General features: G+C 36.1%; 1 protein-coding gene across 2 annotated transcripts; it reads right to left on the bottom strand.

Annotated features, from left to right (window-relative positions):
• Window positions 1-3,856: 3,856 nt before the first annotated feature.
• PLRG1 (pleiotropic regulator 1) lies at window positions 3,857-20,810 on the bottom strand. Of its 2 annotated transcripts, XM_015080635.3 has the most exons (16): window positions 20,665-20,681; window positions 19,006-19,112; window positions 18,643-18,714; window positions 17,828-17,970; window positions 17,071-17,124; window positions 15,860-15,953; window positions 15,569-15,656; window positions 13,853-13,954; window positions 12,766-12,858; window positions 10,319-10,468; window positions 10,128-10,229; window positions 9,490-9,592; window positions 8,397-8,505; window positions 7,294-7,433; window positions 6,598-6,791; window positions 3,857-5,653 (listed from the first exon to the last, which is right to left on the bottom strand). In XM_015080635.3, the coding sequence occupies exons 4-16, from the start codon at window positions 17,955-17,957 to the stop codon at window positions 5,594-5,596; spliced, it is 1,419 nt and encodes a 472-aa protein (XP_014936121.1). In that variant the 5' UTR covers window positions 17,958-17,970; window positions 18,643-18,714; window positions 19,006-19,112; window positions 20,665-20,681; the 3' UTR covers window positions 3,857-5,593. The 2 variants fall into 2 exon arrangements, with proteins under 2 accessions (XP_014936121.1, XP_014936120.1); XM_015080634.3 differs by lacking the exon at window positions 18,643-18,714 and having other exon boundaries at window positions 20,665-20,810.
• Window positions 20,811-22,733: the final 1,923 nt, after the last annotated feature.

Genomic DNA, 22,733 nt, shown 5'->3' with positions numbered 1-22,733 from the left:
AATCCTTGAAGACATTACTAATTTATAAGAATTCACGTAACAGATATTAATCTAAAAATATGCATTTCCTTAACCTCAAAGTAAATTTAGGCAGATGATTGATTGATAAACAGTAGACAGGTAGTGACATAGATATATAGATTTAAAAATATATGTGTTAAACACTGAATAGCTGGAAAAGGTATATGGACTGAAGCCATTGTTAGAACCAAGGCTACTTTTGGCTAGGAATGCTGTCAGTTCAGGAGAAACATAAATATTTGCTTTACTCTTCCCCTAAAGTGCCCTTTAAATCAATGGAAAGGCAACCCTTCTGGGAATTAATGAGAAATTTGCTAGCAAGAGATTAACACACACACACACCCTGGATTCTCACACTGGCTCCCCTGTTAATCATGCTTTGAGCCTATTAAAGCTGATTCTGCAACTGTAAAATGGGAGTATTGGTCCAACTTACTTCTCAAAAGTCTTGGGGAATCATATGCAATCGTGAACAAGACAGCTGTGTGTAAAATGTAAACATGCAAGGCATCATTAACATAAGACTCACTTTACCAGATGCACTTTTCTTCTTGAGCCTAGTCCAGTAATCACACACCTTTCAACAGTTTTCCATTGTAAATGATGCATACACATACAAGCATATTTATGGCACATACAAGCACATTTATGGCACAAATTCTTAGAACTAGAATTTCTGGGTTAAAAATCATATTCATTTGTAATTTTAAAAAGTATCGCTAATACAAAGCTCTCACCAATGAATTTTCTGGGACAGCAAAATAGAAAATTATTTCCTACACTGCCTATACGTATATTATTACCTTTTTTTTTTTTTTAACTTTGACAGTCCTATTGGTGAAAACTGTAGCTTTCATTGTAGTTTTAAATTTGGATTTAAGTAAGATTGAGCATGTTACGCTAGGCTATCTTGACCATACACATAATTATCATTTGTTTTTGGGTCTATTTTTGGACTGTACTCCATTTCATTGATCATGTATCCATACCAGACTAGTTCCCTCCCTCATTTTTTTGTTCTTTCAGGATTATCTTAGGTATCATTGCTTTTAAATTTTTCTATAAGAACTAAGAATCAGCTTTTATTCTATAATAGATAAAAAAATACAATATGCAGTTTTACTGGGATTGAGCTAATTTACTAGAATTTAAAGGGAAATGACATCCTGAAGTTTCTTACCCAAGACCATAATATGCCTTTCATTTAATCAAGGCTTCTTTTCCATCCCTAAGGAGGATTTTGAAAATTTCTTCATACAGGACTTACATATTTCTTTTTAATTTTACTCCGTCTTTTTGTCATTTTATGAGAGTTTTTTCTTTCCATTAGATCTTACTGCTTACTGATTTCTGAGTATCAGGGGTTTTTTTAATGTTTATTTATTTATTATTTATTTATAATATATTATTTTTGAGAGGCAGAGAGAGACATAGAGCAAGTGGGGGAGGGGCAGAGAAAGAGGGAGACAGAATCTGAAACAGGCTCCAGCCTCTGAGCTGTCAGCACACAGCCCAATGAAGGGCTCGAACTCACGAACTGTGAGATCATGACCTGAGCTGAAGTCCAATGCTTAACCGACTGAGCACCCAGGCGCCCCATGAGTATCAGGTTCTGTACCAAGCCCTTACTGAATAGGCTATTGCTTTTAATAGTTTTCAATCAGTTCTCTTAGATTTTCCAGGTGCATAATCAAATTATCCGCAATGATTTTATTTCCCTACTTTCCAATTATTATACCTCTACCTCTACCTTTTTTTTTTTTTAAAGAGAGAGAGCAAGCATGAGTGGGGAAGGGAGGCAGAGGGAAAGAGAGATAGAGATATATATATAGAGAGAGAGAGACCTAGAGAATCTTAAGCAGACTCCTCGCTCAGTGTGGAGCCTGACATAGGGCTCCACCTCATGACCCTGGGATCACAACCTGAGCCACAATTAAGTCAGTAGCTCAACTGACTGAGCCACACAGATGCCTCAATATACCTCTATATCTTCTAAAAAAAACTTCCAGAAAAGCTAGAAAACTCCAGACAAGTCTTAAAAAACCTAATAGTGATGTGGATGGATATCCCTGCCTTGTTTTCGACATTAACAGGAATATTTCTATTAACAACTCATTATAGGGTAATTAAGTTTTTGAAATATCCATCTGTTCCTATGTTAGTAGGTCTTGTTTTTATTTAATGAAGTATGGATTTCAAATTATATTGAAATACCCCTTTACCATCTATGAAGACGCTCATTTTTCTCCTCATATAAACCAATATGATGAATTATACTATTTCCTAATAATGAAATTTCCTGGCACTCTTGGAATAAACTTCACTTAGGTAAGTACTGTTTGATTCTTTTATTAGCCTTTAATAATGATTTTTCCATCAGTATTCACAAGCAAGATGAAATCATTTCCTTTATTTGTGCATCATTGGATTTGGATATCTTTGAAATACATTTTAAAACACATAAAATCTTTTCCTTATCTAGATCCTATAAAATTTATAGTGCATTGAAATTAGAATTCCACTTTGAAGCTTAATGCACTTAAGTGGTATGTGCAAGTGGTAATGGTAAGGATTAATTCCTTGACAAACTATTTCATCTACAAGAATTTAAGTTTTCTGTATCTTCTGGAATCTGCCATAAAATATATTTTTCTTTAAAATTAACCATTTTATTTGGCTATTCAAATAATGGCACGGATGGGGCACCTGGGTGGCTCAGTGGATTAAGCATCTGACTCTTGATTTCAGCTCAGGTGTGATCTCACAATTCGTGAGATCAAGTCCCACATCTGGCTCTGCACTGACCGCATGGAGCCTACCTGGGATTCTCTACCTTTCCCACCCTCTCAAAATAAATAAACTTAAAAAAAAACATATAATGGCATGGAATTGAACAGAATTGTCTCCCTCACCCCTTTATTTATTTATTTATTTATTTATTTATTTTAGGACATTTATGATTCTTGTGTTTCTTGATTGGTTTATCTAAATAATTGCATCTACTTTATTTTTGTGCCAAAAAAAAAAAAATTGACATTCAGGCTAACTTTATATCTTTTTCTCATTGCTTTATTTCCTACCAACTCCTTCATACTACTTAAGTTTCTTCCATTTCCCTAAGAACAGTTGAACACATTTACTTTCACTATGTTTGGACTGGAGTCAGTTGAGAATGGCAAGTGAGAGATCATGAAGTTATGACAACTCAAGGAGTTTGGCCTTAAAAGGGAATAGAGAAATAGGTGAGACTTAGGAGGGAACATTAGGTCTAGTAACAACTGTGCATTCAGAGTTGTTTTTTAGGTGGGTAGAGTTCATCCTTTGCAACAGGAGGCAGAAGGGATTAACTACAGAAAGGTGTGTGTCATCATTGTTATTGGCCCACTTGAGGTAAGAGGTCATAAATGAAACATGAGTCCAGGTAGCAAAGCTGTTTTCCTGTAGGAAAGTTCTGCAGCTTGGGTATACACAAGACATAGGCAAGGTAAGAGACTTGAACTTACCCTGGGTTGGGGTTCCGTCAAGTGGGTAAAAAAAAGAGCAAATGCATTAATTTTGCCTGAAATCTCATGGGGGTCATAACACATATGGTGAATGAACTCTTTCCAAGAGGATCCGAGAACATCATAATACAAGATAGCATGAAGGGAGATGGATTTTGTAAATGCTATTCAGAATTTGGTACTTGTCTAATAAGAGTTGAAGCTTTGCTAGGCAGAAAAGAAGCTAGCTCACCTCCCTGTGCTAGCTGTGGTTTCTGGTTGGCCTTTAGGAATGTGACCCTCCTCACCTCTATTTTTCTTGTGTTAGAAGATATATGAGAATCTCTCAGGGATGCAAGTGTAGTGGATTTCTTTATTTAAGTTTACAAAATACATGCTTATAGAAAATTAAAACATTATAGAAATATATAAAGCCAATCATGAAAGTTCTCCCACAATTTCACTCCCTCACAAAGCCACTGACAACAATGTGGTATTACTTTTCCATTATTTTTTATAGCATTATCAAGTTATCCTACAAAAAAAAAAGCTTCCACAACTTTTTTTTTTTTTTTTACATAAAAGTTTGGACATCTTATTGTTAATCCAGAGACATCCCTCACTCTTAATGAATAGAAATAAATTGCATGACGGTACCATAATCTATTACACCAGTCCCTTACTGGTAGGACCTCTGAGCTAGTTTTAATTATTAAAGAACAAAGGTGCAATAAACCTGCTTGTGTACACTTGTCAGATTATTCCTATTAGGCAGTTTCCTAGTAATTTCATTTTTAATGAAGAGTTTAGCGAAATGGTTTGAGCATTTTCAATATACTCTGAAACCCCCCCCAAAGGTTATAAAATTATACTCCCACCTATAGCATGCAAGATGGGATACGTATAATTCAGAAATACTTGTTCAAAATTATGGTGCAATATTTTTAATTTGAAAAAAATTTAATTGTTCTTGTAACTGTGTTTTCTAACTATGGAAAGTGAAGTTGGACTCATTTTCTTGACTGATGGGGACTCAGGATCCTAAGGGCAAGGATCAGAAAACTCATTTACAAGGCATAGGTATCAGAAACTTAAGTAACCCTTATGCAGAAAGTCTTCAAAGAAGACTACAGGGCTTGCCACAGCTTCAAATACCTCCACTGGTATCTTGCTATTTCTCCAGGATTTGATACCTATCTTGGTATCCTACTGCTTCTGGAATACAATCAAACTGCAAACATGCACATTCTCCAGCACCAACCAGCTGTTCTCATTACTCAACTGCAGCAGACAGCTCTTTGCTCCTAGAACACGTCAGAGTTTCCCACGTCTGGTTTCATTCACTTTATGCCTCATCTTAGAAAACTGTTTTCCCTCTGTGCCGTCTCAAGGCTCAGCTCAAATACCCCTGACTCTATGAAGTCTTCCACATGCTCTCTGGGAAAAATTACTGGCTCTTCCCTCTGTGCTACTCCAGCTTTTTGCCTGCCTCTCCCTTACTGCATTTCTGTAACATAAACTAGAGTCTTGGAGGCCAGATACAACTTGCTTGTCTATTTCCTGAACAGTATCCAGTGCAGAGCTTTGCAGAGCATACACTCAAAAACTGTGGAATAAACATACATAAATTATAGTAAGACTTCAAATCCTTTAATCCCAAATTATTAGTCACAGATACTAGTTCTTAAAGGACTAAAAAAAAAAAAGAAAAAAACACACACACACACAAAAACACAACTGCTCCCCTCAAAACATATCCTTATTATAGTAAGCAGTTTGGCGAAGTTTTTTTAAAAAGTGTCTTTTAAAAAAACTGACAAATATTCTATCTTTAGAATAGTTGTGTTCAATGAACCTGCATATGCTTGATATCTGCATTTTCTTAGGATCTCAAATTATTTATTTTAGAAAATAACACGGGGGGGGGGGGCAGTTTATTATAAAATACGAAGCAGGAATGATTTAAGCATGTGAGTTTCTGCATTCCTAGCCAGAGCACAAAATGACTGGATATCCTCATCAACACCAAGCTTTTTTTTTTTTTTAAAAAGGGTGTGTGGGGGGGGAGCCACCATGAAGACAATGTTACATTAAAATCTCTTTCTCTTGATAATTTCTGGCTTCCAGCTGACTGGATGAGTTTCTTCTGTCTGAAAACAGAAAATTAAATAAAACCAAATATTGTTAGTTTTTTAATTAATAACTCCCTAACAAAAACAAGGCCATCAATTCTAAATTACATTAGTTGGCATTACATATTTAGCAGTTATTTAACAATTTCAGAAACAGTTGACAAGGGAGGGAGGCAAACCACAAGAGACTCTTAAATACAGAGAACAAACTGTGGGTGGACAGGGGAGTGGGGGCGAGGAGAAAATGGGTGATGGGCACTGAGGAGGGCACTTGTTGGGATGACCACTGGGTGTTGTATGAAAGCCAATTTGACAATACATTATATTAAAAAAAAAAATAGTTGACAAATTTTTGACATTATCTGAATCTAACAAAGGACGACTGGTTCACTACAAATTCAGTTCATGGTTTTTCATCTCAAATAAAATTGCTATTTAGGTATTCTGGTAATACCAAAGCTTATGATTTTAGAATTTATCTGCATAGGAATTTATTTATTTGTGGTTATTTTTTTTTTTTAATGTTTATTTATTTTGAAGGAGAGAGAGAGAGAGAGAGCATGAGCAGAGAAGGGACAGAGAGAGGGGGAGACACAATCGGAAGCAGGCTCCAGGCTTTGAGCTATCAGCATAGAGCCCGACGACAGGCTCGAACTCACGAACTGTGAGATCATGACCTGAGCCAAAGTCATATACTTAACCGAATGAGCAACCCAGGAGCCCCAACATGTGGTTATTGTGGATGCAAGATTTCCCAAGTATAGTAAATAAGGATAATTCACTGGCATCAATGAAACCAATACAGAAATCTATGAACAGACACTACTCAAGATGACAAATTCTTTAATACTATGAAGATTATTTTCCCTTCTGATAATTTCAATACCTTTAAAATGAAAAAGCACTTGCTAAATTGGTATGATTTCTTTTAGTTTAAAATATATGTGAAATAGAGAACTTACCGCTGTATCATCCTCTTTATACACTTTAATGGTTTTATCAGCTTCAGCTGTTAGTAACCGACTTTCAGACTGATCAAAAGCACAAGCAAATATTCCTGATTCACTATCCAAAGATCCAGGCTGCACAGCTGCATGAACTCTCTGGAAATTATAGCCAGTTCTCCAGTCCCAAAGATGCATAGTGCCATTGTCAGCTTAAAGGAAAAAAAAAATCGAATTAAACTTGGTGTCCTATCAACAATTCAGCTTGACAAACATTTAAGTACCATCCATGGGTCAAGTACTGTGACAATAAAGATTAAATAGTTATAAAGATATGTAAGACATAGGCACTCAAGCTTCTCTTAATACTGGTTCGTCTATTTTTATGTGTGAATTCAGAATTTAGTATAGAGCTCAAAAAGCACCACAAAACAATATCTAATTCCAGAATACACAACCAAACTTTAGGTGGTTCCCAGCATGAATTCCTTAGATTTATCATGTGGGAACTCAAAAACGGTTAAACTATGAAATATGCTACAGGTATTACAAATATGCATGAACACACATATGATCATCCAAATACACAGTAACTGGGCAAGTTCTGTTATAATACTTAGGTGGGATGGCTTAGAAATTTTATAAACGTTTACTCATTTACCAAAAGAAAAAAAATGAGACTAAAACACATTTATCTCTAAAATCTTAATTTACCTCCAGAAACAAGCACTCCATCAGAATTTACTGTCAGTGTGTTAATAATAGCATTATGACCAGAAAGATTTTGAATAAAACTTCCATCAGGGAATTTCCACTGTTTTATGTTATCTGGAGAGCCAGATGCAAATGTGTAACTGAAATAAGATTACAAAGAATTAATGACAAAGTAAACAAAGTTAAAAAAAAATGGTTGAGTTCAAAGAAGCTTGTTAGGGCTGTATTCTCTACATGTGCATTTATGGGTCCACGTAGCTTTAGCAAAATATTATTGTCATACCAAGAGGTAAAAATATGAAGATATCTGTTCCAAGTCAAATCAGATCTTCAAAATAAATATTTTAAGTGTATTTTAATTCCAAGATTAATGTTTTATTCTCATTTCCCCAATGCTCTATACTGAGTTAAAGCAACAAATGTACAAAACCTTAAATTCACATTAAGGGCAAGGGGTTATGAAACTATTCTGGATAGAGAGCAAGAGAAGGAGAGAGGGGAAAACAGGAAGAAAGGAAAAGAAGGAAAGAAACAGAGAAAGAGAAAAAGGAAGTGGGGGGAAAAAAAGACAGTGAGTGAGGAAGACAGAAAAAGTGAGGGAAGGAGGAAATAATGGGTACAGAAAAGATATCAATGTGACCAGAAAAGTGTCAAGGTGATGTGATATAATAAACAGGCTGTGATAATATGCTCACCTCTATGGACAACCTGATTATGAGGTCACGGTTCCTACTATTTTTTTCTATGTATATTAACTTAAAAATTAAACTACTCTGTGTATGTCTCAATGCCCAGTAACATTTCTACCAAAACATTAAATCCATCTTCTATTAGCCTCTACTTTGACACGCAGATTTTAGCAATGATTTATTCATATTGTCTCGTTTGACACTATCCTTGCTCACCATGTAGAAAATTTTCCTTATCACATATAGGTCATGAAGCAAAATACGACATAGGGAAAATAAAAGAAATGCATGCATGTAAGTGGCACAGGCCTGGAAATGACAGCTAAATAACTACTGAAATAGTACCAGTGTTGGTCTTTCCATACTTATACTAAATATTGAAAAAAGAGAGGCGAATTAGGAAAATACACTTACTGTTTAGGATGTAAAACCACAGCCCTGACGGATTTTTTGTGATTTGTTAATGTGACTCTTGTTTTTCCAGCCACCAAATCCCATAATCGTATTGTAGTATCATGGCTTCCTATAATAAAAACACACACACCCTCAAAATTCGATCAGAAAAAATAACGCAAAAATTAAACACAACAAAATATGAAGGAGTCTTGCATAGATACATATAGACTAAGTGAAAGTCCTATCAACTCTTGGCTAATTACTTTACAGTTCTAATTTTTAGGTTGGTTTAAATTTAATTCTTAAAAAAGGCAATAAATGCTTGATGCACTCTCAACTCAACAGCTAGAACAAATGCGAGTAACAAAGCAAATACATGATGTTACTCCTCATGGAGGGGAAGAAAAAACTTGTAGTTAATCAAATACATCAAGTGAATGAATTACTTTCTAGTCTTAAAGATCTAATATTTTTTTTAATTTATTTTTATTTTTTGAGAGAGTGTGCATGTGTACAAGCAAGGGAAGGGCAGAGGAAAGGGAGGGAGGGAGGGAGGGAGGTAGGGAGAGGGAGAGGGAGGAGGGAGAGGGAGAGGGAGAGAGAGAGAGAATCTTAAGCAAACGCCACGCTCAGCATGGAACCAAACATGGGGCTCAATCTCACAACTGTGAGAGAATGACCCGGGCCGAAATCAAGAGTCCGACGCTTAACCAAGTGAGCCACCCAGGCACCCCGAGTAAAGATCTATTATTAATCCTCCTGTAAGTAAAACAAGACTCAAACCAGCTCTAAAAGTAATTGGTCTCAGGGTATTTCACCTTCTAATTTCAACTTCTTAGACCAGTAATTTTGATACTATGAAACAATGTCTAATTGTATCTAACAGAAGCATTTCTGATCAAACATTACATGATACTGAGATGTGATATATTCTGATATGTACAGTTTGAGATGAAAACAATCAAATGAAAAATTACCACAGTAAATTTCAAATGCACACCCAATGTGTCTACAATACAAAGCAAGAGTCATAGTGAATAGGAAAAGCATATGCATAATCACAATGCATTCTGATTAAATACACTATAAATTTAAAAGCTATCAGTCATACCAGTAATAATTTGTGGTTCTGCAGCTTGACACCTCACTGTAGCAACTGCATTTGTATGTCCAGATAATGTGTGCACACTGGCTTTAGTTCTCACATCCCAAATCTATAAAAACACAACAGACATACTGTCAGAACAGGTATTCACATCTCAGGCAGATAACTGGATCAATTCAAGGCTGGGAACTTACTAGGCAACCGTGCCTGAATATAATGAAAAACTGTTTAAAAGAAAGATAATGATCTATAAGCTGGCTGGGGAATGTAGACAGGAGGCAGATGATGGGAACAACAACAACAACAAAAACCTGAAAGATTAGGGTACCCAAAGTGTAAGAATGGGTATAATGAGACTATTGAAGGAAACAGCTCATGGAAAATAGTTGTAGTGATGGGAAGGGAAGGTGCAAGTGTCACATTTCAGAGGCAGGGCACTCCCAATAATAAACACGATGAGGCCACAGAACTGAAAACGAAGGTGAAAAAACACAGAAGTCAAGAAACTCAGGGGCTAGGCTACCGACAGGTCAAGGCAACTATCTTCAATTCTCTTAACAAATAACATGTGACTCCATTACCAAACATGCATACTGTAAGATGCAATATATTTACAAATAAACACAAGGGTCTACTCCATTTACCCGTGCAGTTGAATCTCGACTACAGGTTACCAGCACATCAATTGTTGGGTGCAAATCCAAACCATACACTGCACTCAGATGTCCATGATAGTGCCTTATAACCTGAAAATAAAGCAGGAAAGTGAAAATCTCTATAATTAGAAAGAAAAACAGTGGTTCATAATGTTTTAAATCCTCAACTACAAGCTTACCTTATTATATTCAAGATCCCAGCATTTGACTTGTTTGTCTTCTCCACAGGAGAACAGGTAAGGGCTCCGTGTGCTTACTATCACACCACGCACTGTACTAATGTGCCCAGTTAATGACAGTTTTAATTTGCCACTAGCCAAGTCCCAGATCTGCAATCAAAGAATATTTAATTTTTTTCTTTTGGATTATTCCAAAGCAAATTTTTAGAATCTTGATATTAAAAATAAGTCTTCAAAAACAATCTCCCACCAATCTTCCTTGTTAAGCAGGGAAAAAATAGAATAAAAAAAAACACGTTCAAACTAGGAAAGTATTTGCAATAAGTGACAAAATCTTAGTATATATAAAGGGATATCATAGATACTGAAAGTATGAATGACATTAAATTAGCCAAGGATGGCAACACCTTAAAAAAAAACAACCCTATGGAAACAAACTAAATGTCCATCAATGGATGAGTGGATAAAAAAAAAATGTGTATCTGTATGTACACACAAAAACACACACAATGAACTATCATTCAGCCATGAAAAAGAATGAAATCTTGCCATTTATGACAACATGGATGAACCTTGAGTGCATTATGCTATGTGAAATAAGTCAGACAAAGATACTGTGTGATTTTACTGGCATATACACTCTAAAAACAAACAAACATTAACAAACAAACAAAGCTCAGAGATAAAGAGAATAGATCAGTAGTTGCCAGAGGTGGGGTGGGGAGTAGGCAAAATGGATAGAGAGTCAAGGTACAAACTTCCAGTTATAAAGTAGATAAGTCATGGGGATATAATGTTCAGCATGGTGACTGTTATTTATTAATACTGCACCGCATATTTAAAAGTTGTTAAAAGAGAGTAGATCTCAAAAATTCTCTCTAAAAGGAAAAAACAATCTGTAACTATGCATGGTGACAGATGTTAACTAGATTTATTGTGGTATTCATCTCACAATGTATATAAATACTGAATCATTACGTTGTGTACCTAAAACTAATATAATGTTGTATGTCAACTATACCTCAATAAATAAATATATATGTTGAAAAAACCTAAAAGCAGCTTTATTAGGTATCAAAAAGTTCAAACCCACCAGAAATTTTTTTATGTACAGTTTTCAAAAGATTAGATACCCATTTCTGCTTAACATTTAGTAGGTATTTTTAAAAATACACAACCAGTGTGCTGAAAAGGATTCTCTCATACACTGCAAGTATCAATTAGTCCATTTTGGAAAATAAGCTGTACTCTGAGTGTCAACCTCAAAAACGTTTAACCCATTAATTCCATTTCTGGGAATCTATAGTAACAAAGTAATTTAAAATACAGCAAAAAGCTTTAGGCTCAACGATTCATTACGGCATTACTTGCGATGGTGAAAATCAAGAAACTAAAAAGTTTAATGTCTAACAACAGGAAAACAGTATAGAATACCTAAGTGATATACCCTTTTTTCACAGAAACATGCCTCTGATAGAATATTAAGTGGGAAAAAAAACCAGAGTATAAATTATACATCAAGCATGACTTTTTAAAGATACACATTTAAAAGAGCATCTGGGGGGGCGCCTGGGTGGCTCAGTCGGTTAAACGTCTGACTTGGGCTCAGGTCATGATCTCACGGTTCGTGAGTTCGAGCCCCGCGTCGGGCTCTGTGCTGACAGCTCAGAGCCTGGAGCCTGTTTCCGATTCTGTGTCTCGCTTTCTCTCTCTGACCCTCCCCCGTTCATGCTCTGTCTCTCACTGTCTCAAAAATAAATAAACGTTTAAAAAAAATAAAAAATTAAAAAATAAAAAAAATAAAATAAAAGGGCATCTGGGTAGCTCAGTTAAGTACCCAGCTCTCGATTTTAGCTCAGGTCATTGAGATCAAGCCCCGTGTTGGGCTCTGCACAGGTAGCACAGAGTTTGCTTGGGTTTCTCTCTCTCCTCTGCCCTTCCCCTGCTCTCATGCCCATGTGCACACACTCTCTCTCTCGACCTCAAAATAAACAAAATACGCACTTACACACACAGGAAAAGAGCTCAGAAGTAAATATAATGACACATATGCATAGAAATAAATACTAAACAGAAATTCATGTTCAAATTATTTGACAGTGTTGGGATTATGTATGGGTCTGTATTCTTTTATATTTTTCTATATTTTCCACATTTTTTAATAAATAAGCATACTTTAATTTTGTAACCAGAAGAGAAAAAAGGTAAAAATCAAGGAATTAGTGGTAGGTAGTCAGTATGTACTGTTTGGAAAACTTGTTACTTAAATATCATTTCTCAAACACATTTATTCAGAACAGTGAATTGATAAATATAGTAACTTTTACCCCAAACTCAGGTCTAAGAAATCAGAGAAAGTACAACAGAAATCTCCACCCAGGAAAATAAAAGATAAAATTTAAATAGCAAATACAAAGTCCTATTTTTTTTTCTTCCTTCTTTATTACCTTTATAGTTCTGTCAGCAGATCCAGTTACAAACCACTGGTTTCCAGGTTCTACAGCAATACAGCGAACCCAGCCAAGATGTCCACTGATCACCTGCATAAAACAAAAAGTAGAATGGGCAGACTCGTTACACATAAAAGTTTATTCAATTTCAACTCACTGCACATAAGTCAAGTTTGAATAGCCCGTCCTCACATCTTCAAATAAGTTTGTAAAATTATTTGAGAGATTTTAGAATTTATCTTCAGTAAATGAATACACAAACTGATATATCTATACAATGAAATGCTACTCAGCAAAGAGGAATCTATTAATAGATGCAACAACTTGGATGACTCTCAAAGACATTAAGCTGAGTGAAGGAAGTCGGTCTCAAAAGGTGCATACCATATAATTCCATTATATAACAAAATTGAAAAGGCACAACTATAATATAGAAAACAGATGAACAATTACCATGGGTAGGAAAGGATATGACTGTAAAATAATAGCATAGGAGTGTTTTTTGAGTTGCTGGAACTTCTATACACAGACTGGGGCAGTGATTACCCAAATTTATGTATCTAATAAAATTTATTAGGTCTGTACACGAAAAAAAAGGCTATGTTAGTGTACAATTAAAAAACCAAATTTAGCACATTTAGTAAATTAAGTGCAGTTACAGTTTTTCTGCTATATATACTTCATTTCAGATCTGGTACATTTTGAATCATTTAATTTACTATAATTGAAAAAAGATCATCAATAGAGCCAAAGAAACATTGTCATATGCTGTTCTTCCTCGTAGCCTTCATACTAAACACTTCAAACACTTAGAAAATTTATTTCATCTGTTCTCTACACCTAATAGCTTTCTGTCAACATTTTATACTGTATTTTATAGGAAATACATACATGGCTTTTACTTAAAGAAGTCTTCCTAAGATCTATCTTTCAAGATTGGGGCCTAACCCTTCCCTCGTCTGGTCTCAGATCACTTTACTAGTGCTCATATTCACTCCTTTTCCTCCTTTTTCTACTCCTTCAGCTCTTGTAACTGGAAAGCAATCATCATTTCTGTAATGGCATGATATACAGATTCACTCACCCTGTACAGTTTCCATGGTGGGTGCCACTGGGGTTTGGGCATTGTAGGGGCTTTTTTAGCCATCAGTGCAGAGTTCTTGGCATTGCCAGCCTCCATAACAGCCTAGATATAGAACAGATTACATTATTGTTAAAGACATACCTAACATTTCATGTTAAATCAAAAATGAAAAATTTTAAAAGGGGATTTATGAGGCTTTTTACCCCCTTTGATGAAAAGACAGCTAAAATGTTTGCATAACTAGAAAATGTCTGCACACCTAAGACTTCTAATCAGAATTATATTTTCTGTATGTTAATTTTAAAAATCAATTAAAAAAATCTCAGAGGCAGAACATTAGAGTTAAGAGCACATATCACTAAGCATGGGTTCATGAACCCAGCTCTGCCAATTACTAGCTGACTGACTTTGGGTAAAAATTACATAACCTCTATGCCTGCTTTGTAAAGTGGAAATAACAGTGCCTATTTCATACAGTTACTACAAAGACATTATCACTACTCTGTAAATGCTCTATATAAGCTCCTACCATTATTTGAGTGATTGCAAGTGGATTAATGTCTCCGCCTGTCATTGCTGTATTTTAACATTATTGATTTAATATTGCAAAGGAGAAACTACCTTCCAAAAATACTTAATTAACATTTTAAAAGGTACTCTAGGCACGCCTGGGTGGCTCAGCTGGTTAAGCATCCGACTTCGGCTCAGGTCATGATCTCACGGTCCGTGAGTTCGAGCCCCACGTCGGGCTCTGTGCTGTGCTGACAGCTCAGAGCCTGGAGCCTGCTTCAGATTCTGTGTCTCCCTCTCTTTCTGCCCCTCTCCTGCTCATGCTCTGTCTGTCTGTCTGTCTGTCTCTCTCTCTCTCTCTCTCAGAAATAAACACTAAAAACTAACTAACCAAATAAATATATCTAGCTGATGTACCATCTACTATTAGCATCCATCCATGCAGCCAAAACATACTTAAGCCATAAAGTTCCTGCCCTCAAGAAGCTTACATTACCTCCTCCTAAGGAGGCAGAAAGCCTGGGCAGAGATCTGTGAATGGAGGCAAAAGAAGAAATGTGGTGGGAAGACCACAGATTAATTCATTTCATAAAGCCAAATAACTGCATAATAAATTAAGGAATCAAAGTCTGCAGTTATTCAAGTGACAGCATAATAAAACAAACTAGGTATTTTCAGTTATTCTTTTTATAACTACTTTCACCAATTTAGCTACCATTTACTTACACATAAACTTATGTATTTCTAAATGCTCATTTATAACATACAAGTTCTACAGCCTATGAATATTACATTACTAACAGCACTAAACTGTGTCAGCCAACTAAGGGTTTAACAAAAAGAGATTTTCATATTTAAACCATATTAACACAAGTTTTAGAATAGCATTCCTTGCACTTTTAATAGTGGATAATAAAGGGCAACATCACATTATATACACCAAAATAAGCATTACGTACAATGTGTAAAAGACACAGATTAACAAAATGTTAAATTCTAAAAAATCTATCAATTCACTAGCAACTTAAATTTTAGGGCCATGAAATACTAACAACTAGCTCAGTCAGCCACTATTTACTTTAGTAATTCCAAGGCAAATTTTCATTTATTTAGTATTTAACTGAAGACTCTTGCAATAAAGGAAAATAAGGCAACAAGTTCCAAAAATTAGAAACCTGCAGCATGATTTGACACAGAGAAACTTACTGAAGTCATCCCTGCAGGCTGTGAACGGTCAGTAGCCGCCGGATGTCGGTATTCACCTCCAGCAGGTGCATTACGATTTGCGTCAACCCTGAAGCAAAAGAAATAGCACATTCTAAGCAATTAATTGTCATGTCATGTGCTCTGCAGAACCAATTCTTTAAATTTTTGTAAGCAATGATAAAGGAAAATGTCACATAATACATAATTATAAAGAAATCTTAAAATGAGAAAAACAGAAACAATGAATTATGTTTTCAAAATCTCTATAATTAGAAGCATAATACTTCATACCTGGTCTGAGAAGAAGGTAATGCCACAGCTAAGGACTGAGCGGCTGATTCACTTGGCATTCTTTGGATCTTAGTATCTGCAGTCAAAGCAACCCCTGTTTGAAGAAAAACATCAATTGCTTTCAGTAGCTATCTTTGATTTCATTTACATAGGTTTAAAATAAAATACTGGAAGCAAACATGGGATATCTCCAGGTGGTGATACTATAAAAATTTCTATTATGTTTTGTGAGTCTTTTATTTCTAACTTTTTAATAATAAATGTAACTTGAAATCACATAACTCAAATTTGATTTAATCACAGGCAGCTTGGTATTAACATACCCAAGACAGTAAAGACAATTTCTATTATTTTGTGGTATTACCTTCAGATAAAAAAATTAAGCAGCCCCCAAATACTAACCGAGTATTTCCAAGAGTAAATGTAAATTACTAAACAAGAAGTACTAATCTGTCTGGGGTTTCATTATGGTAAATCCTGTCTTCTAAAATTACTAAAACTAGGGGCGCCTGGGTGGCTCAGTCGGTTAAGCGTCCGACTTCGGCTCGGGTCATGATCTCACGGACCGTGAGTTCGAGCCCCACGTCGGGCTCTGTGCTGACAGCTCAGAGCCTGGAGCCCGTTTCAGATTCTGTGTCTCCCTCTCTCTTTGCCCCTCCCCTGTTCATGCTCTGTCTCTCTCTGTCTCAAAAATAAATAAACGTTAAAAAAAAAATTTTTTTTTAAATAAAATTACTAAAACTAGATATACTAAGCTTTCTGTCCTCCACCCCAATATACTAGCCACTCCATCTGTGTGCCAATTTTCTACACAGACATCTAGTAGACACTTTTATCACACCTGATTCTACACTAACACTTCAATCACTTTTATAAGTTTAATGATAATAACATGTCTGTTTAAACCTCCATATAAGCATGTTTTAGCTTGGAGCAGTGTTACTGTCTTTGAATTCCTAGCACAGTGCCTGAAATAAATTTAGGTGCTTAGAAATGTTTGCTCAATGAATGTATCTGATACTGAGTATTAGTTTACTATCATCTAAAAACTATGCCTAAAAATAATAAATAAATAAATAAATAAATAAATGCTATGCTTGGATGCCTGTCTGCTAAGTTTATCTTGTATTTTATAGGCAATAGGAATCATATTATTGGTTCATTCAAGGAAATACCTACAAGATACTTTCAATATAAAATAGCTCACTTACCAGGTCCTGGTGGATATGGATGTGTACCTGTCACCAAATATTCAACTTCTTGTCCTTAAAAAAAGGAGAAAAATCATTATGATCATTGGCAAATTTATCATATGTACAAGTATCATCTCTTTTAATAAGTGTTAAATTATCAACTGAATTTCTCAATTTTTCCCAACTAAACCCAAATGTCAGATATAAGATAAACTGATCATTTTTGTTTTGGTTTCTGAAGACCATGGACACAGCTACTTCTTCTGACCTTTTGTTAATATGATGTCAAGAAAGCTTGTACAATTCTAATGGTATGTAGAGAGATTGTTCGGTCAAGTAAAAATCAACTGGTTTTTCTTCCAAGCAAATGATTTCTCAGTGGAATGTTAGATTATTTTTATGCATTAGAATGCCAGTGCTTAGTATCATCTTTCTGGATTACAGCCAAAATACATAGATGGTCTCCCCATGGGTTAGAAATATTTCCTTTAGTCTTCACTGTGACCTTCTCTATATCCTAATAATTTCTGCGATTATGATTCTACCACTTTTTTATTTCCTATTAAGAAAAAACCTACCAACCAATAATCTCAACTCACTCACTACTCCAATGAGGAAATCAAGACTTCCATTGTAATACTGGTACACTAGTTCAATAGGGTTTGGCTCTAGTCAGTCCTTCCAGAACAGGCACTAGAACATTTCATTTTTCTATTTTTAAAAATTACATTTCTACTTTTAAAAAGAATCACATTTCTGATAATGCCACACTTACCTTGATTGGCAGGATATTGTTTATGACCATAGGAATCCGATGCATTCTGAGGACATTTCTCTTTAAAATTTTCTTTTGAAGTAGGCATATGCAACACAGGACCATACTCATTACGCAGCTTGATTGCCATTTTCCGTTTGTGACTATTTAAAAATTATGAACATAATAACGTATCTTGAGTACTTTAAAAATATGAACCAAAGTAAATATATTCATAGATAGCCGAGAAACACAAGTACTTAAATAGCTTAGGTTTGCCTAATCATGTAGAAAAAATTTCTATGAAGTTTTTAAAGTAGTATTTTGAAAAGCTCAAAACTTCCAAGTGCATTTCCACACTTTTGTTCATAATCCACCACATAGCATCCATTAAGTCTAAGTAACATTTTAGGTTGTTAACCAATAAATACAAAACCTTTCATGATAAGTTATCAAGGGTCTGGTTTAAAAATACATAGAAACTAATATATCCTTTTAAAAACCTCAAAGTCAATATATTTTCCTTCAAATGTGTAAATATAAAAATATAGCAAAAGCTTCTATCATAACCTTTACTGGATGTATCTAAAAAGAGTAATTGGAACTAATCGAAGTACGTAATTAGTTCAGTATTTTTTAAAGAAATGCACTTATATAAATTTTAAGAATAGCTCACTTTATAAATTAAATATAAATGCTTGTTTTAGGAATTAAGTAGATTTTAAAAGAAGGGTAAAGGACAAAGAAGGAACACTGCACATAATGCAATCCCAGACTGGAGCTGGAGATGTAGAACCAAAAATATGCCACCACTCAAAAATCTTCATCATACTAACGAGAAAAGATGGGAGTAGAGGTACTGGCCAGGTACAATTTCAGCTCAGCAAGGCTCTGAGAGCAGCGGGAAGCTGAAAGCACATACAAAGTGATTGATTATAAGATATAACACCTAAAAGGGACTCTCCTAATTACTGGGTATTTATAAATGCAATTAATTAATGGGATTTTTACTGTAAAAGACAAGGCCAAAAAAAGTTAAATCAGCTTAAATCATGCCCAAACACCAATCATTATTGAATAGATATCCTATGAGTGTTAGTATCACTCACTAATCTTTAAAGGTCCCCCTCTCCCTGCTCTCTTCCCCCAGTTATTAAGTAGATAAAATATTCTAGCAACTGAAAAGGAACAATACCTACCTCTCTTCATCCAAAGGCACAGGTTTTCCATTATCAGCTACAAACATGTCATGGGTTCTCTTCAGTGACCTGAACACAAGTGTGTGCACAGAATGTTTCTGCACCTCCTAGAAAGAAAGATTATAATCACATATCCATCTGCAAATTACACATATCATAACCTAAATTAAATTCAAATTAGTTATACACTTTACAAGTTTAAATATGTAAACTGCTTTCTACCACTCACCATGGCTATTTGTAGCAAGCTATAGGAGTCAAGTTGAGAAGAAGAGGAAGCTCTTCATTGGCCAGAGACCCACCCATACCAACTAGTGATGCCTGAGCTTGGTCATTTATTCAGTAAATATCTACTGAGCTCCTACTATGTGTCTGGCAGGTTCTGTGCTAGATGCTAACAAAAGAATGATGAAAAGACAGTCATGGTCCAGGTGCTCAAGAGAAAACAGATGAAAATAAGCAACACATTTTGATAAGTGCTATGAAGGAAACAAGCAAGGGCATGAGACACAGAAAGAACTTAGGATAGTTATGAAAAATCTCTCTGAAAAGTTACAGAGAGGGAGGGAGGCAAACCATAAGAGACTCTTGGATATTGAGAACAAACTGAGAGTTGATGGAAAGTGGGGGAGAGGGCAAAGAGGGCATTGAGGAGGGCACTTGTTGGGATGAGCGGTGGGTGTTGTATGGAAACCAATCTGTCAATAAATTATATTTTAAAAAAATCCTCTCTGAGATGTCAGTTAAGTAGAGAGTTAGCTCTGTGCACTAGAGTTAAGAACAATTCAGTAAAGAGAAAATGCCATGTACACAGCAGTTCAGTATCTGCAATGATGCCAGGAGCCGCAAGAGTTGTATATGTTCAGTAGGAAGGTGGGCTGTGATACCGAGATGAGGTTCCAAGGGTAGGCAAGGTCCAGATCAGGATAAGGGTTTTTTGAAGATCATTCCAACAGTCTGCATTTTTGCTCTAGTAACATCAGGCCAGTAAAGGATTTTAAGCAGAAAAAGCATGATCAACTTGCATTTTAAACAGATCAATTTACGGAGGGAGGAGGGTGTAACAAAAATGGAAGCAAGGACACCAGCAAAGAGCTAATGCTCTTGTCCGGATGAAAGATGGTGTTGGTTTGAATTAAAGTGAACGCAGTGGACACGGACAAGGGTCAAGAAATATTTCTGAGATAAGACGGACAAGGCTGTCTAACAGAATGGTTGTTCAAGACAGGGAAAGATGCAAAACTTCAAAATGGCAGGTTTTCTTGGGGAAGAGCTGATGGAAAGCACTAAGTGAACACCAGAGAATACTGCCAATCTTTTAGGACACACAACCACGAACTCTATTCTGCAGATGGGGAATATCAGCGGTCCAGAAGCACCGCCTCCGGGGACACTACCAAGCTCAAAGGCTCAAGAGTAAAACGGCAGTAAGAATTCTCTCCGGCTTCATGTCTGAGGGTAACCTCCAACTAATGCTCCCATCCGGCTTCCCTCTATCCCTGAACACCTTAAGAAGAGACTACCCGGCCTCAGCCAGAGAGCCTCCTTTCGCAGCCTCTACCCTCTCCAAACTCCGAACACCTTTGGTCTCCCACGCCTGCCGCCGAAGAAAAACATTCCAGAAGCGAACGACCCCTCAGCGCCCAAGTGCCACTTTACCTCGACCATGATGCCGCTGGGTGACCCGCCGCTCCAGCAGACAAGAAACGCTAACCTGCAACACAGAAACCGCCGCCACAACTGTGCAGTCCCTTCCGGAATCGGGCGCCCAGGCGCCGGATCTGACGCAGTCCGCGCACGCGTGCTGGTGGCCCGCCGGCCTTGTGGGATCGAGAGGGCGGGTCTTTTTCTTCGCGGACGTAGTGTCGGGCCTGAGTTGGCAGGTTCTTGGTACCGCGTACCTAAGGGTCTCGTTCACTTTCTAGGAGAAAGCTTGAAATAACGTTCTCTGCCTTATTCTGTGACTTAAATATTTTGGTTTAGGGTGTGGCTGTTTCCGTTGTATTTCCCGGAAGCTTAATCCTTTTTATCAGCGAATCTAAGTAATCAGCTCTGGGGAGGATCTGGAGAGAGCAAACCCCGGTCAGCGCTAAAACTCTTTGGGGGTCGCCCCCGCAATTTATGTCGCCTGCTTCCGCTACTTGGCTAATTTTGTCTGGAAGCATTCAGACGCCTTTGTAGCCTTAACTCCGAAAAGCAATCCCACTTACACTGTCCAGTGAACAGTTGTTGAGTCAATATTGCGGAATTGTTTCAATTTGAGAAATTTTGCAAAAGATTTTTAACATAAGGTAAAACCCCAAACTTACTTTACGCTGCATAGATGTTGTTTAATCTCTCAAAACTGCATAATTCTTGGCTATTTCCTAGTTGTCTGCTAATTAATGTGGCATCAACAATGCCGGGGTACAGCTTTCAAAGCTGGTGGAAAAAAGGATGCAATGGAAGCCTTGAGCCACTTTTATTTATACACAGCCTGGTGCCCAAGTATTGAGATTTTGTTTTTTCACCCAGGTAAAATGCAATTTTCGATTAATCCTGCCCCATTACTTTTCTGCGTAAAAAGAAACCTTGATGGAGGTAGGCATTTGTAAACTTGAATAGACCAGTCTTTCACTGGTCCTGCTTGCTCCTTAACCTACCCAGTTCCACTGATCTTGTCCCCAAAGCACCCCGCATATGCTTTTGAGAGGGGAAAAAATAATCTTATAAAAAGTATAGCGATGTGAAATGATAATCTCACCAGAAATTCACTGATTAAAAAAAGAAACTGATTTTTTTTATTCATTAAAAACATTAAGATCATGTTCCTGCTTGAAAATAAAGTCATCTTTGAATTTGAGTAGCAGTTTGGCCTATGAACTGATTTTCTGTAACAGTGTCCACTAGTGGTAGGCCTTGCAAAGAAATATATATGTACTTGGGAAGCTATATCAGATTATAACTTCCCTATAGATGGCAATAGATATACAAAAGAGTATGATTTTAAAAGGCAGTAAAATTACAGAGATACAAACAAGATTCTAATATAACTATGGCAATATAATAACTGTCTAGTTGGGTCTATTAACATGTTAATCATCCTAGAAAATTTTTATAAGCCCAAGGTCTTAAAAATATTGTAGTAATTGAGGTAAATTGCACTAGATTATTCTCCTTTTAAAAGACTCTCTTGAATCTATAGAATTATATTATCCACTTAAAAGTTTTAGGTAGATAAATAGAGCCCAGTGACCCCCTTATGTAGCTCATGGATCTATGAATTACGTATGTTGTATATAAATTTTATATTTATATAAAACCTGATTTTTTTTTTTCTGGTGAAAGATCTATAGATTTCTTTGGATTCATAAAAGGATTTAAAACCCATGAAAGTTTAAAAATCTGTCCTGGTGGACACCCAGAGATGCCTTATTTGAGCAGTAGGGGTCACTGCTGCTCTTCATAATGATAGGAGCATTTTTCTCTAATAAGAATTTTCCCTTATCTTTATAAGGATAGAAGGGTTTACCACCTAAATTATTGTGAGTGATTTATTAATGTAAATATGAAGTCTTTGTAAAACCAATAGTACAGATTTTACGGAAGGCCTCTCTTTACTAACTGATCTTTTTTTTTTCTTAAACTTACCGATATACAAGATACCTTTATTCTCTTTCAAATACTGTGTCCTTTGCCCTTGAGTAAGTGATAGGAGGTCACATGAATATGGATTTCAGTGTCATTTT

This window comes from Acinonyx jubatus, chromosome B1 (assembly GCF_027475565.1).
Source record: "Acinonyx jubatus isolate Ajub_Pintada_27869175 chromosome B1, VMU_Ajub_asm_v1.0, whole genome shotgun sequence".
NCBI lineage: Eukaryota > Metazoa > Chordata > Mammalia > Carnivora > Felidae > Acinonyx > Acinonyx jubatus.
Note: the sequence above shows the minus strand (reverse complement) of the source record. Positions and strands in the feature narration are given on the sequence as shown.

Excerpts from the sequence above, each read along its gene's own strand:
- PLRG1 (XM_015080634.3), bottom strand. Across the intron at positions 17,971-19,005 it reads GTGCCTTTGGATGAAGAGAG|TCACAAACGGAAAATGGCAA; the intron begins GTAGGTATTGTT and ends ATTTTTAAATAG. Across the intron at positions 5,654-6,597 it reads ATAAAGAGGATGATACAGCG|ACAGAAGAAACTCATCCAGT; the intron begins GTAAGTTCTCTA and ends TTCTGTTTTCAG.